A 13185-nucleotide genomic window follows, 5' to 3' on the forward strand; every position below is an offset into this window, starting at 1 on the left:
TTAATTTAATCACGGTTTATTCAAACCAGTTTCCTAGGTTTACATAACACACCGAACCACAAACTAATCCCATGGGCTGGATTGGCACAAAATTGCATCACCTGCAAGATCTTCCAGATGTTGGGGTCTGGATCTCCAGCAGGAAGTCATTCAGCAACAGCCAGAGGTTGTGTGTGGTTCATTCATGTAAGATTAAAACACAGTCGGCTACTTTGCAATTCAGTGTTTTGTACAAATACAGCCACTGGCTGTTTTAAAGTAAAGCAGAGTCAAGGAAAATAATTCTTGGAGCCACTTCACAAAACTAAGGACCTAGAAAAATAGAAGGGATTGGAAGAACTTGAGGGATTTGATGTTGCTACTTCTTGGACAGAAATTGAGCCCCTGGGCTCGGTTCCCTTTGAGGCATTCGTTTCTGAAGCACACCAGTATGACTTTTCAGAAAAGCATAGGTTTATAATTAAAACTGAAATGAATGCTTAAATTATACAACCTCTTCCATACCTACATGCCTGCATGTAAAATTTGCCTGGATATCAAAGCAATCCTCTCGCAGCTCTCCAACACACACACACACTGTCTTCTCTTTTTTATCTAGGTTCATTAACGCAATACGGACAGAATAACTATATATAAATCAAAAATGCCAGAAAGAGCAGTCAAGCGGAACAGATTGGCCCATTTCCCTCGGTGGGATGGCTTTGCCAATTCCTGCAGCTCTGGATATTATGGAATAACAATGCAAGGAGGAAACTGCAGCCATTCAGCAATCGTGCTGCTTAAAGGAATCAATAAAATAAATAAATAAAAGCCCTTTAAACTTTAATTTTCAAGACATGCCTCAAGTTCACAAAACAACACTGTGGCTTTCCTTAAACCTGTAATGACTTTTAGTGACTCAAATTAGCTTTATTAACACTCCCAATCTCTACCACCCCGTTGGGCCAGCTGTTCATACGAGACTACTGGACCTATAAGGATGACTTGGAGAGCCTACAATACTTGTTTGAGGACTCAGAGAAGAGGGAAAGGTGTAAGTTCCTTCCATTGTAGTCCAAATACTTCGCTGGCATGCTAGGGAATTTGGGGAGAGGACTCCTCCTTATTCGGTGGGTGAATATCTTGATGCCTCACCTTGAGCAAGGCCCATGAAGGAGACTCCTGGGCCAACATGAATCATTTCAACGCGATAACAAGTCATCCTCCTTTTCTCTCCAAGATGACAACCGGGAGTTGTTCCGTTCCGATGAACAAACCTGGTATCTAAATACTTTCTGTCGTCACAACCTGGCTGCCTTTTCTCCGGTCTCTTCATAACGGAGTAACCTACAACAGTTACCTTAGAAGAATAAACATATGACTGGCTGATGGAATGAGAAAGCTTCCGTCTAGACCAGGGGTGTCAAATTTGCGGCCTGTGAGCTGGATGCGTCATACACTGGCCACGCCCACCCCCGTTTTAGCGAAAGGGGAAAAGTTGCAATATGTCACATAATGACAACATAGTGCCACGAGTTTGACACCCCTGATCTAGACGTTCATTTATAGGGTTATTGAGTATTTGTTGCCTCAAATAACAATAAAAAATACGATCACATTCAGCTTTGATTTTTTAAAAATCTTACATGATTCCCCTATTCAGAACCCTTAATTCACTGAGGTGCACTTCAGAAGGGACCTTCCGTGGATGAACCTTCTCCTTCAACTGACACAAAGGCAGGTTCACTGCCATGGAAAGCTTGATCCTCTTATCAGTTTGTCTGAAAGCCCCTTTCCAGGATAGAAAGTTGGGGGGGGGGGGAATCCAGTTTTAACAAAAGGAGGACTGAGGAACAAATATATGGGCACATCAGCAAAAGGGTTTCGTATCTCATCTTCATCAACTGAGGTACATCACCATCCAAACTAGGACAGCCGAACAGAGTTCTAACTTCTAGACTTCTGGGAGGAAAAAAACAATGTGGGATTCCTATTTAAATATTCCCTGGTATGAGAAGATGCTGAGATAGTCAGACACCACAATCCAGCCACTCCCGTGATGGGTTCTTTCCCAGTGTTAAAAGAGCTGAATTGTACAACTCCAAAGATCAGAGCAGAGCCTTATGCTTCAGTAGTGACTTTAGCCCCCTTTTAACAAGCAGAATTCCGTTACTTGCCCAAAGTATGGGAAATTGTGGGGGGAAACGCCTCATAACCTCTTCATAACCTCTCCGAGCAAAACCAGAATGTCAGTTTAGCTTCCTGGTCTCTCACCCAATTAGCCACTTCTGAACACCTCGGTAAAAGTAGCTTTGAATTAACAAGACAAAACTTATGCTTATGACTGCATGGGACTGATAAAGATGTGGTTTCTGTCCATGTGAAACTCCCAAGAGAGATCCCTTCCTGTGTGAGGATTCTGGGCTGCTTCTGCCAGTGTTGATTCCCCACCCCCACCCCCCAGCATTACAATTCACGAATGATGCCTGTTCAATCTTAAAACAAATGGTTGGAATTTCTGAAAAATATAAAATGCTCCCTCAATCATCATTGTACAAGTTATTAAAACATCTTATCAAAACATCTCTCTTTCCCAGCAAAAACAGGGTGGCAGTGAAAAAAATATTTTCCATTTAAGCAAAGTCTTTCCAAAGTCCCAAACCAAGAAAGAGCAGAGAGGCCCAATCCTGCCCTCCCAATTCCCGCCAGCGGATCTGAGGACTGTTTAGCTGCCGGGAGGGGAGAGGCCGGCTTTGGCCCAACCGCTGAGAAACCCACCATCAGCTGAAGTCCTTACGCTGCTGCTGCTGCTGCAGTCGGGTTAAAACTGGGCACGAGGCCTTCACTGGCGAAAGGGGAGATTTTGCAGATTATCTTCTTTACGATGCCCGAAGACCTCAGCAGCTTCTCCACACACCTCCCATCCTTGGTGGCCCACGGAAAAAGGAGGAGGCCTTAAGAGCTGTCCAGTCTTACCACCTCTTCCTCTAGTCCCCGGCCTTTTATTCTCTTCTAAGTGATTAGAGGATGCCTCTTCGGTAAAACCTTCTGCCCAAAGAGAGTCAAAAGATAAAAGGCAAGGAAAAGATTTCTTCTTCTTCAAAAAAAATCCTGATTGTGCATGAAGCTCCTAATTTATTTACTTATTAAAAAGAAACATTTAAATCAAGGTCTAAATTTGCAAGTAGTGGCCATGATGGATGAACATCCTTGTGGCACTCCATTAACGACGGTGGCCATCGAAGGAGAATCCTTCAGCTCTTCGAAAGCCCCCGAGAAGGAAAAACTCTCCCAAAACGCAACATGAATTCCACTGCAAAGATCCTCCCGGGAATACCTTCCTTCCTCAGACTGTTTGCTTTCCTCTGTTGCTCCTCCCGGTTCTTTTCCTGATCTGGTGAAAGGAATCATCTTCCCCTGAAGACAACCGTCTTCCTCTGGCTTCTTGGTCCACAGAGGGAGGGAGGAGGGAGGGCTCTCTCTCCTCCCGAAGGACAAGGGAAGGGTGGAAGGTCAGAGGGAGGGAGGGACGGATGGACGGAGCCTTTGGCTTCTACACCTCGGTGGAGAAAAGGATGCTCTGCCTCTTGCTGTCTGGGGTGGGAATTGTCTCCAGTTGCAGGAAATAAAGGAGAACCTGAACCTGGAACGCAGACAAGAGAGGGGAGGGGAACAGATCAATTGGGGAGGGGGAGCAATGGCGGGCGTGGTTAGGAGAGCCCGGGTGGTTCTCCAACTCTGCAGGCATTTGAAAGACTGGACAACAACTTGCAAGGATGATTTAACCGACTTTCCTGCACATGTGTTGTCCTCAATTTACAACCACAATTGGGACCGGGATTTCTGTGGCTCAGCAAGGCAGGTAAGTGACTCACACCTGATTTTGCAACTTTTATTTTTTTCTGCAGTCAGTAAGCCATCACCCCGCATGTTAAAAACGAATCATGCCGGGGGGGTTAAGTGAACCCAGCACCGACTTTCTCAAGGAGAGAAACCACCTCAAACTAAGGAGGAATTAATTGCCTGGGAGGGAAAGTGATCGATCAGTGGGACAGCCTGACCGACTCTGGAGGTGGTGGGTATTCCCTCCCTGGAGGTTTTCAAGGAGAGACTGGACAGGCCTTTGTCCAGAATGGTATAGCATCTCCTGCTTGGGCAGGGGGTTGGACTAGATGACCTCCAAGGTCCCTTCCAATTGTTATTCTGTTATTCTTTGCTTCTCTGATTGACGCTGGTTGGGCAAGTTGCAAAAGATCACAACGACCCTAGGAAGCTACAATCATTGTAAATACACGCTGGATGCCTAGCACCCACATAGCCATAGCCCTTAGACTTATACACCGCTTCACAGGGCTTTCCAGCCCTCTCTGAGCAGTTTACAGAGCCAGCCTCTTTTCCCCAACAATCTGGGTCCTCATTTGACCCACCTTGGAAGGATGGCAGGGGTGGGTCAACCTTGAACATTTCTTTGCTCCCAGAACTTACTTTCTCTGGTTTCAATATTCTTCTCCCCCTCCCCCCCCTTTTGGTTATTTACAACGGAGTTTCTCAATGTTTCTGGTTTTGCAGACTGGCTGGGGTGGAAAGGTTTGCAACAAGCAACTGGAAAGTGGGCACACGTGCAGCTCCATTTCCACGAGTGGCATGGATGCATGCCTGCCGCTCATGCGAATAGTGTGTGTGCATGTGCTTGCCTACTGCTCATGTAAGGGAGGATGTACATGTGCGCACACCCACCAGTCGTTTCCATGGCCCTGTTGAAAACCCCTCATGCCCACGGCCATGGCCCCCAGGTTGGGGACCCCTGAGTTACAGAACTTTTCAGTTGTTTCCCTCCCTGGTTAGTATCTCCTGAAAGGAACCTCTTCTGAACTTGTCTGAGAAAGGAATAAAACTGATCAAATCTTTTGGGCTGCTTCGGTGGAAATCAGGCCAGAAGGGTTTCCACATTCACATCTTCCTTGATCAACCAGTTATATTGGTAGATGGCTGTGGACAAGCCATTTCCTTTTCTCCTGAACCGCTTTCCCTCTTTCTGAGCTCCTCGTACGAAGGGTGGGATACAAAATGGATCTCACCGTGCAAGTGAGATCTCCTGATGTGAAAGGTTAACTCTGCCTGCTCCCCAGGGGGGTTACGGTCATCAGCTAGAAAGGGATGACCTACATCAGGCATGTTAAACATCCGGCCTGTGATAGGCCCAGAGTTGGCCTGCAGGGCCGTCCCAGAGATAACGAGGGAACTGGCCTGCACATCCAGTTGGCCACGATGACCAGGCCAGGCCCACCCCGGTCCCCGAAGGGCAAACAAAATTCTGATGCAGCCTGCAATGGGATCGAGTTTGACACCCCTGATCTAAATCCTTTCCTCCCATTATGGGTTATGGCAGTGGTGGCTAATCTTTTTTGGGCTCCTGTGCCAGAAATTGTGTGTGCACTGGTGCGCGCACTCATGTGCCAGCACCCAGAAGGCAATGCGCCCCCCCCATTCCCCCGCAATCCTGGTATTACAGGAAGTGACAAAACGGGCCTATTTTTCGTCCTGCAAAGCCGCAGAGGCTTTCAAGCCTCTGGGAGGCCGAAAAAGGCGTCAACCAGCCGAAAATCAGCTGTGAGGCGCACGCATGCGCAGTGAGGTAAGTTTGCCTGCAGCTCGCGTGCCAGCACAAATGGCTCTGCGTGCCACCTGTGGCAGGTGTGCCATAGGTTCGCCATCCCTGGGTTATGGGCTATTCCCTCATTTTCCCTTTGATCTAAGTGGGTCCTAAGAGAAGTCTGGGCCCCTGTGAAACCCTGAGTTTTGTTGATCAGAAGACCCCAGCAGAAATGAAAGGTCAATGAAAGGGAAATGAAAGGTCAGGCCAGTGTTTCTCCATCGTGGCAACTTGAAGGTGTGTGGACTTCAATTCCACCTGCTGCCTGGGGGGGAATTCTGGGAGCTGCAGTCCACGCATCTTCCAGCTGTCAAGGTTGAGAAACACTGACTTGGGCTCCCCATTTGCTTTTACCTGGGACATGACTTCGAGTGACCAGCTATCAGCCATGGCCATGGGATGCATTGGATTGGCAGGAATTTTGCTGTCTTTTTCTGACGGTCTGAGTAATGTTGGTCCAAAAACGGTGGCCAGGTTGTGAAGTGACATTTTGTTGATGTTTTCCTTTTCAGCAACTCTGAAACAATAGGAGTAGAAAAGAAAGTCATGATCCAACACAGGGGTATTCAAAGTAGGGGTACTGGCCCCCCAAGGGGGCACATCCTGGGGGCAATGGAGCAATTTGTAATGACTTGTTGGTGAATCTTGCTCCAGTTTTGGACACTGATATAAAATTAGAAAGTCTGGTTGTTTGTGAGGGTGAAAATATGATTCACAATTGGGAAAAGGGGTAATTAGGCGAGGCAGTTTAAAAGAAACATTATCCTAACTTATAGGTCAGGACCAAATGGAAAACAGTGGTCTTGAAAGGACAGATTTGACCTCACATGTTCTGTTACTGATCCAAATATGTCCAAAATATCAGGAGAATTTATGTAAATCCCCAGTTTGAAAAGAAACAACCAAGAGTGGATTTTTTAAAAAAATCCCGTGGCAAAGGAAGAAATAACCCTTTCTGTACAACCATTTTATTGCCTCTTCTTGTAAACTACCAGAAATAGGCTGTTGGTTTGAGCTCCGACTTGGCAATTCGGTTACAAATGTTTCATCGCCTTTCGAGGAGACATCGTCAGTGCGTTTTGAGTTGTGCTCGTCTGTCCGAACACAGATCTTTAAATACCTTTTTGTGAGATGCAAAATAGCCTGAATGTTTGTTTGTTTGGATATTTCTATATTTTTAAACCAACAGCCTAACTACCAACCCGAGCTTCTAATATTCAAACACATTTCAACTACCAGGAATCACAAGAATTCATTGGCATTCAAACGTCCAATGCATAAAAGCTACTTTGCATCCAGGATGGTGATACATCACATAAACCTTCACCAGTCTGTGTTGCCTCTGGACCCACCTGCCGAGGTAGGCATAGAACTGAAGAATCCTGCTGCCCCCAGTTGCCAACCTTGGCAGCAGTTCAGGGGGAGACTATGGTCACACGTGTCACCAAAAGGTCCAAGGTGCAGAGGGCCGTACCAGCTCCATCCAAAGCCTGCCACAGGACAGTCCCCAGGGTGGGCCTCTGCCCAGGTCTGAACTCCCAGGAGCCCAGAGAAGCCATCGCCCCCCTACTCCTTCCTCTGTCCCCTTCCCCAAAAGGGAAGGTTAGAGCTCTCCTTGTCCCCCTCAGCAAGAGAGGTGGGTCGGGGGAAGGAAGAGGCTTCTTTGCCAAGGATGCCCTGCCTCCCACCTGCATGGTCTTCGATGCCCCATGGCTGCCCAGGGAAAGCCGAGGCTTCTCTCTGGGAGGAAAGGCCAGAGACTGGGGGAGGTGGGCAGGGGAAGAGCCTCTTTCAGGCTGGTCCGATTTGGCAGCCTGAGACGAAAGACCAAAATCACAGAGATGATCAAACTAGCGTTTTTTTAAAAGGTGGGGGGGAGTTGGCTGAGCAGCCCTGAAGCGCCTCCAGGATGCTTGGGTGAAAGTCTTCATCGGCGGCTGCTCTTCTCCTGCAGGGCCAGGCAGGGCTCGGGAGGGTGCGGGGTGAAGAGGCTCCAGCCCAGAGACCCTGCACGCCACGCCACGCCAGGACCCCCCCGGCGGTTTCTTTTTACAATCGGGTCACGTTGGCCGTTGGTGTTCTGGAACGTCCTTGACAACGATGGGCTGGGAAGGCTGGGAGGAAAGGAGCTTCGGCCTCACCTTTTCAAATGATCCAGGAGGAAAAGGAAGGTGACCAGGTTGGGCTCCGGAAGCGAGAGCAGCAAGTTCAACATACAGCTTTCTTTTGCAACCGGGTCAGAGAGCACTAGAAGGGAAGAAGGAGAAAAAGGTTTTACAAGGTTTACGAGGGCAGGTACAGCTGCTAACGCTCACCTTGCCTCACCTGGGTAGTCAGCTGAGGTAAAATAAATGAGAGTTAAGGAGGTATCGCTCTCTCCTTAATTATTTTAGCTTAATTTTAGAAATTCAGAAAAGGGTGCTGCTTAAGGAAGCCTCTGCCAGTGTGAGACTACGCAGAAGCCACGAAGCCTGTAAGTGGTGAAGGCATGTAAACAAGAGGGGGGAAAGCCAGTAAATCACAGAGATTATCAAACTAGTATTTTTTTAAAAGGTGGGGGGAGTTGGGTGAGCAGCCCCTCAGGGAGAGGAACTGTTAAGGGAACAGAAGGAGAGAAGTTGGGTCTGAGCCAGGGGTGGGCAACTATGGCCCTTTTATGAATTATGGACTTCAACTCCCAGAATTCCTGAGCAATTCTGGGAGTTGAAGTCCATAATTCATAAAAGGGCCATAGTTGCCCACCCCTGGTCTGAGCACATGGCAAGACCCTTCCCACCAAAAAAAAAAAAAAAAAAAAAAAAAAGGCAAGGACATTCAGGGATAATAGAGGTCCTTGAAGCCTCCCCAGCCCTTGTGAGTCGTTTTTAGATCCCAGATACAAGCCCCCTGGCCAGTGCCTGGCAGCCTAGTGGTGGACATTGGCTACGTCTGGAAAAGAGAAAGAGAGCAAACAGGTATACTCTATAATCAATAAAAGTTTGCTGTTATTTTAAATGGGTTTATGTGTGTTCTAAAGAAGGGATCGCCAACCTTTTGGACCTCAGGGACCACCAAACTTATGATCACGGGGACCACTAATATGAATTCAGATTTCTTAAAAACCAGTTTTATGGGCCTGGCCTAATTTGTGGATGTGGCTTGGTGGTCATGTGATTGGCTGGGCATGGCTTATATGTAAATATTATAAATATTTATGTAAATGTTGATTTTTTTATAAAAAAAAGAGCAACTTTTACCCAAAATCAGGCAAAGCAGGCAGGCAGATTGAGTTGCTCACAGAATCACAGATTCATTCAGAGATCTGCATTTCTGCCATTGGTCTGTCACATAAAATTTGCTTGCAAGCAAATGCATAAAATTAACTTACAACACACCATGTATATAAATATTGAATTTTTTATTTAAAAAGAGCAACTTTTACCCAAAATCAGGCAAAGCAGGCAGGCAAATTGAGTCGCTCCCAAAATCACAGATTTACTCAGAGATCTATCTTTCTGCCAACAGCTACCTAAGTCTGCACTGAATAATAGAAGCTTCAGTCCTAAGGAAGGTTCTAAGATCTAAAGATTAGTTAGAAAGCAAGAAATTCAACCATTTCCTGCTTTCTAGCTAATCTAAACCTCCCAGCACAGCAGAACAGCTGATGGTCGGGAAATAAAAAAGAAAAATAGCAACTTAGCAGGCAAGTTTGCCAGGTAAGGATTGAGTGGGCGGGGAGGGTTTCCATGGGCCATGTGGGTGGTGCAGCCTTGTGTTCTGAGCAGCCTGGATTAATTGCTTTGGGGGGGGTGCTCTGGGGGTGACATTTCTCTGCGGATCACCAAAATTTTCTTGCGGGCCACCGTTTGGCAACCACATTCTAAAGAACACATTGCCTCAGTGTTCAGTTGTATGTGATTTCAGTGTGGCAATTTTTCATGGTTGTGAATGTGTAACCATAAGCTGAACCTGAGAGCAGTAATACCAGCTCTTCCCACTGCTAGCTGACCACAAAGTAGCAGCTGCCCAGTTCTTCCTCCTTGGACCTGCACAATGCCACTACATACCAATGCCTTCAGCAAAGTTAGGGTAGAGTTCATCTGTGAAGAGAGGCTCTGGCAGCTCCCTAAAGTAGAGCTTGAGTGTTCCCGCAATCGCGTTCACGTCCATCTCGCTCATCATGATGGAGACGTCTTTGTTATCTGCAAGAAGAAAAGAAAGTCCTTTGCTTAGGCAGGATAATTGCATGCTCCAGCTGGCAAAAATGTTCTCTCACATCAGTCATAACTGCAGGAATTTTCCAAATCTGTGAGGAACATATTCTGTGGATTTACACCCCCTTCTCTCTTTTGTGCAGCTGTTAAGAACTAATCAACTTCTCCATAATTAAGAAAACGGTGATTGCCAGAGATAATGATTGCTTCAAAATTATAATTTGTTTCATCCCGTGGCTTCCACATCTGGTTTAATGGCAACGCCTGATGTGACAAATGGTGACAAGGAATAAACTGAGCAGCAGCACCATTGGATGGATTGAGCAGCCTAGCAGAAGTAACAATATGCAAAATATCTCAGATTATGACATCTCCCAGAAACCAGCAAAGAACAACGTGTGATGGACAGATGGACCGTCTCCTCTCTGGCCACATTTTGGTGCCTGACCGTAGCAATGGGCTGCGTTGAAAAAACATTGAGCTTATTGCCTCTTAGTAGAATAGGAAACGTCCCAAGTAAATACTCACTAATATCAAAAGCAGCTTTCAGAGCCTGGATATCTGTGGCAACTCCAGAGACCCGGTAAATGCCCACCTCTTCCATGCCCCGACGTTCAATCTCCTCCACACACTGGCGCACAATATAAGGCACCTTGGATCGCTCTCTCCTGAAGACGGAGGAAGTGGTTAGAGAAAGCAGGGGCTGCTTGGGGTAAACAGCCTTTAGTCCCACAGGGCAGGAGCCATCAGCTCGACCAAATGGTCACCCTACAGACCAGCAGCAGAATGGCTTCTCCAGAATGGCGCTATGGAGAATCAGTGGGAAGAATTTTGCCCAAAAGATAAAGCATTTTCTTCATCCCATTAGCAAGTCTGGGGAGAGGAGAAGCCTGCTCTTTTCTGGCCCAGCATAACCAATAACAGCAAAATAATTCACTGCATTTGCTCCAGAAGGTCAGCAATCATATTTATTCAGCAACTTTAATGCTGTGACTGTTTGAACAATGAAGAAAAATACAGATAAACCATCATTTGGTTTATTTGAAATACTGAATATAAATTTTCTGGAAAGCTTACACCAGGAAACAGGAAAACCCTTTTATGGATCAAAGACAGTTTTCCCATCTTCCCTTTCTGGCCATATAGTGGCAGAAATTTGTGCCACTAAAGACTTGGAAGATAGTGAACAAAACTTCTTGAGGTCAGAAGTCCAAATTACTTAGACATGTTATTCAGCTCTTTGGCGTGCTTTTATTAAAATTGGGCGGGGGCCCCCTAAATATCCATCGATTTAGTAACAGTTTCTCAACATTGCTAGCACAATGTTTAAGGAGAGAATGGGCATCCTCGGTTAGCTTGAGGGGTTCAGCAGGGATACCGAGGATCCCAGTCCAGGAGTGATGGGGGCAGGAATCTCTTCTAGGGAGGTTGGAAGACGCCTGAGGGGGCATATAAGGCCCCAAGGCCTGTAAGGCCTAAGATGCCCATTTCCCCCTATAAGCCTCCCAAAAGCATGCAAGAATATCATGGGCCCCACTCCCTCCAGAGCAGTGGTGGTGGTTCAAACTGGGAGTAAAAATAAGCCTCCGACGATCAGCTGAGAGGAGGAAAAAAAGCCTCCGACGATCAGCTGAGAGGAGGGAAAAAAAGCCTCCAATGATCAGCTGAGAGGAGGAAAAATAAGTCTCCAACGATCAGCTGAGAGGAGGAAAAAGCCTCCGCTGATCAGCTGAGAGGAGGAAAAAGCCTCCGCTGATCAGCTGAGAGGAGAGGAAAAAAGCCTCCGATGATCAGCTGAGAGGAGGAAAAAAAGCCTCGACGATCAGCTGAGAGGAGGAAAAAAAGCCTCAATGATCAGCTGAGAGGAGGAAAAAAAGCCTCCAATGATCAGCTGAGAAGAGGAAAAAAAGCCTCAATGATCAGCTGAGAGGAGGAAAAATAAGTCTCCAACGATCAGCTGAGAGGAGGAAAAAGCCTCCGACGATCAGCTGAGAGCAGGAAAAATAAGCCTCCAATGATCAGCTGAGAGGAGGAAAAATAAGTCTCCAACGATCAGCTGAGAGGAGGAAAATAAGCCTCCGACGATCAGCTGAGAGGAGGAAAAAGCCTCCGACGATCAGCTGAGAGGAGGAAAAAAGCCTCCGACGATCAGCTGAGAGGAGGAAAAAAACCGACGATCAGCTGAGGGGAGGAAAAAAAGCCTCCGGCGATCAGCTGAGGGGAGGAAAAAGCGACGATCAGCTGAGAGGAGGAAAAATAAGTCTCCGACGATCAGCTGAGGGAGGAAAACAAGCCTTTGACGATCAGCTGAGAGGAGGAAAAAAGCCTCCGACGATCAGCTGAGAGGAGGAAAAATAAGCCTCCGACGATCAGCTGAGAGGAGGAAAAAAAGCTTCGACGATCAGCTGAGAGGAGGAAAAAAAGCCTCCGACGATCAGCTGAGAGGAGGAAAAAAACCTCAATGATCAGCTGAGAGGAGGAAAAAAGCCTCCAATGATCAGCTGAGAAGAGGAAAAAAAAGCCTCCAATGATCAGCTGAGAGGAGGAAAAATAAGTCTCCAACGATCAGCTGAGAGGAGGAAAAAAAGCCTCCGACGATCAGCTGAGAGCAGGAAAAATAAGCCTCCAATGATCAGCTGAGAGGAGGAAAAATAAGTCTCCAACGATCAGCTGAGAGGAGGAAAATAAGCCTCCGACGATCAGCTGAGAGGAGGAAAAAGCCTCCGACGATCAGCTGAGAGGAGGAAAAAAGCCTCCGACGATCAGCTGAGAGGAGGAAAAAAAGCCTTCGACGATCAGCTGAGGGGAGGAAAAAGCCTCCGACGATCAGCTGAGGGAGAAAAAAGCGACGATCAGCTGAGAGGAGGAAAAATAAGTCTCCGGCGATCAGCTGAGGGGAGGAAAACAAGCCTTTGGCGATCAGCTGAGAGGAGGAAAAAGCCTCCGACGATCAGCTGAGAGGAGGAAAAATAAGCCTCCGACGATCAGCTGAGAGGAGGAAAAAAGCTTCGACGATCAGCTGAGAGGAGGAAAAAGCCTCCGACGATCAGCTGAGGGGAGGAAAAAAGCCGACGATCAGCTGAGAGGAGGAAAAATAAGTCTCCGATGATCAGCTGAGGGGAGGAAAACAAGCCTTTGACGATCAGCTGAGAGGAGGAAAAAAGCCTCCGACAATCAGCTGAGAGGAGGAAAAATAAGCCTCCGACGATCAGCTGAGAGGAGGAAAAAAGCATCCGGCGATCAGCTGAGGAGGAAAAAAGCCTCCAACGATCAGCTGAGGGGAGGAAAAAAGCCTCCGACGATCAGCTGAGAGGAGGAAAAATAAGCCTCCGGCGATCAGCTGAGAGGAGGAAAAATAAG

At 47.1% G+C, this 13185-nt stretch overlaps 1 protein-coding gene across 2 annotated transcripts in view; it reads right to left on the reverse strand.

Moving 5' to 3' along the window:
* The window catches only part of BCR (BCR activator of RhoGEF and GTPase), a 76119-nt gene continuing 62934 nt past the window's right edge, over positions 1-13185 (reverse strand). For both annotated transcript variants that reach the window (XM_026682858.2, XM_026682859.2), the window contains exons 19-23: positions 10354-10493; positions 9679-9813; positions 7774-7879; positions 5987-6149; positions 1-3622 (exon numbers count right to left, since the gene is read on the reverse strand). In XM_026682858.2, the coding sequence (XP_026538643.2) occupies positions 3533-3622; positions 5987-6149; positions 7774-7879; positions 9679-9813; positions 10354-10493 (634 nt within the window). In that variant the 3' untranslated portion in view covers positions 1-3532. The remainder of the gene's footprint in view (positions 3623-5986; positions 6150-7773; positions 7880-9678; positions 9814-10353; positions 10494-13185) is intronic.

Source organism: Notechis scutatus, chromosome 13, assembly GCF_049901735.1.
Source record: "Notechis scutatus isolate UNSWTSFEM ecotype Mainland chromosome 13, rNotScu1.2, whole genome shotgun sequence".
Taxonomy (NCBI): Eukaryota; Metazoa; Chordata; class Lepidosauria; order Squamata; family Elapidae; genus Notechis; species Notechis scutatus.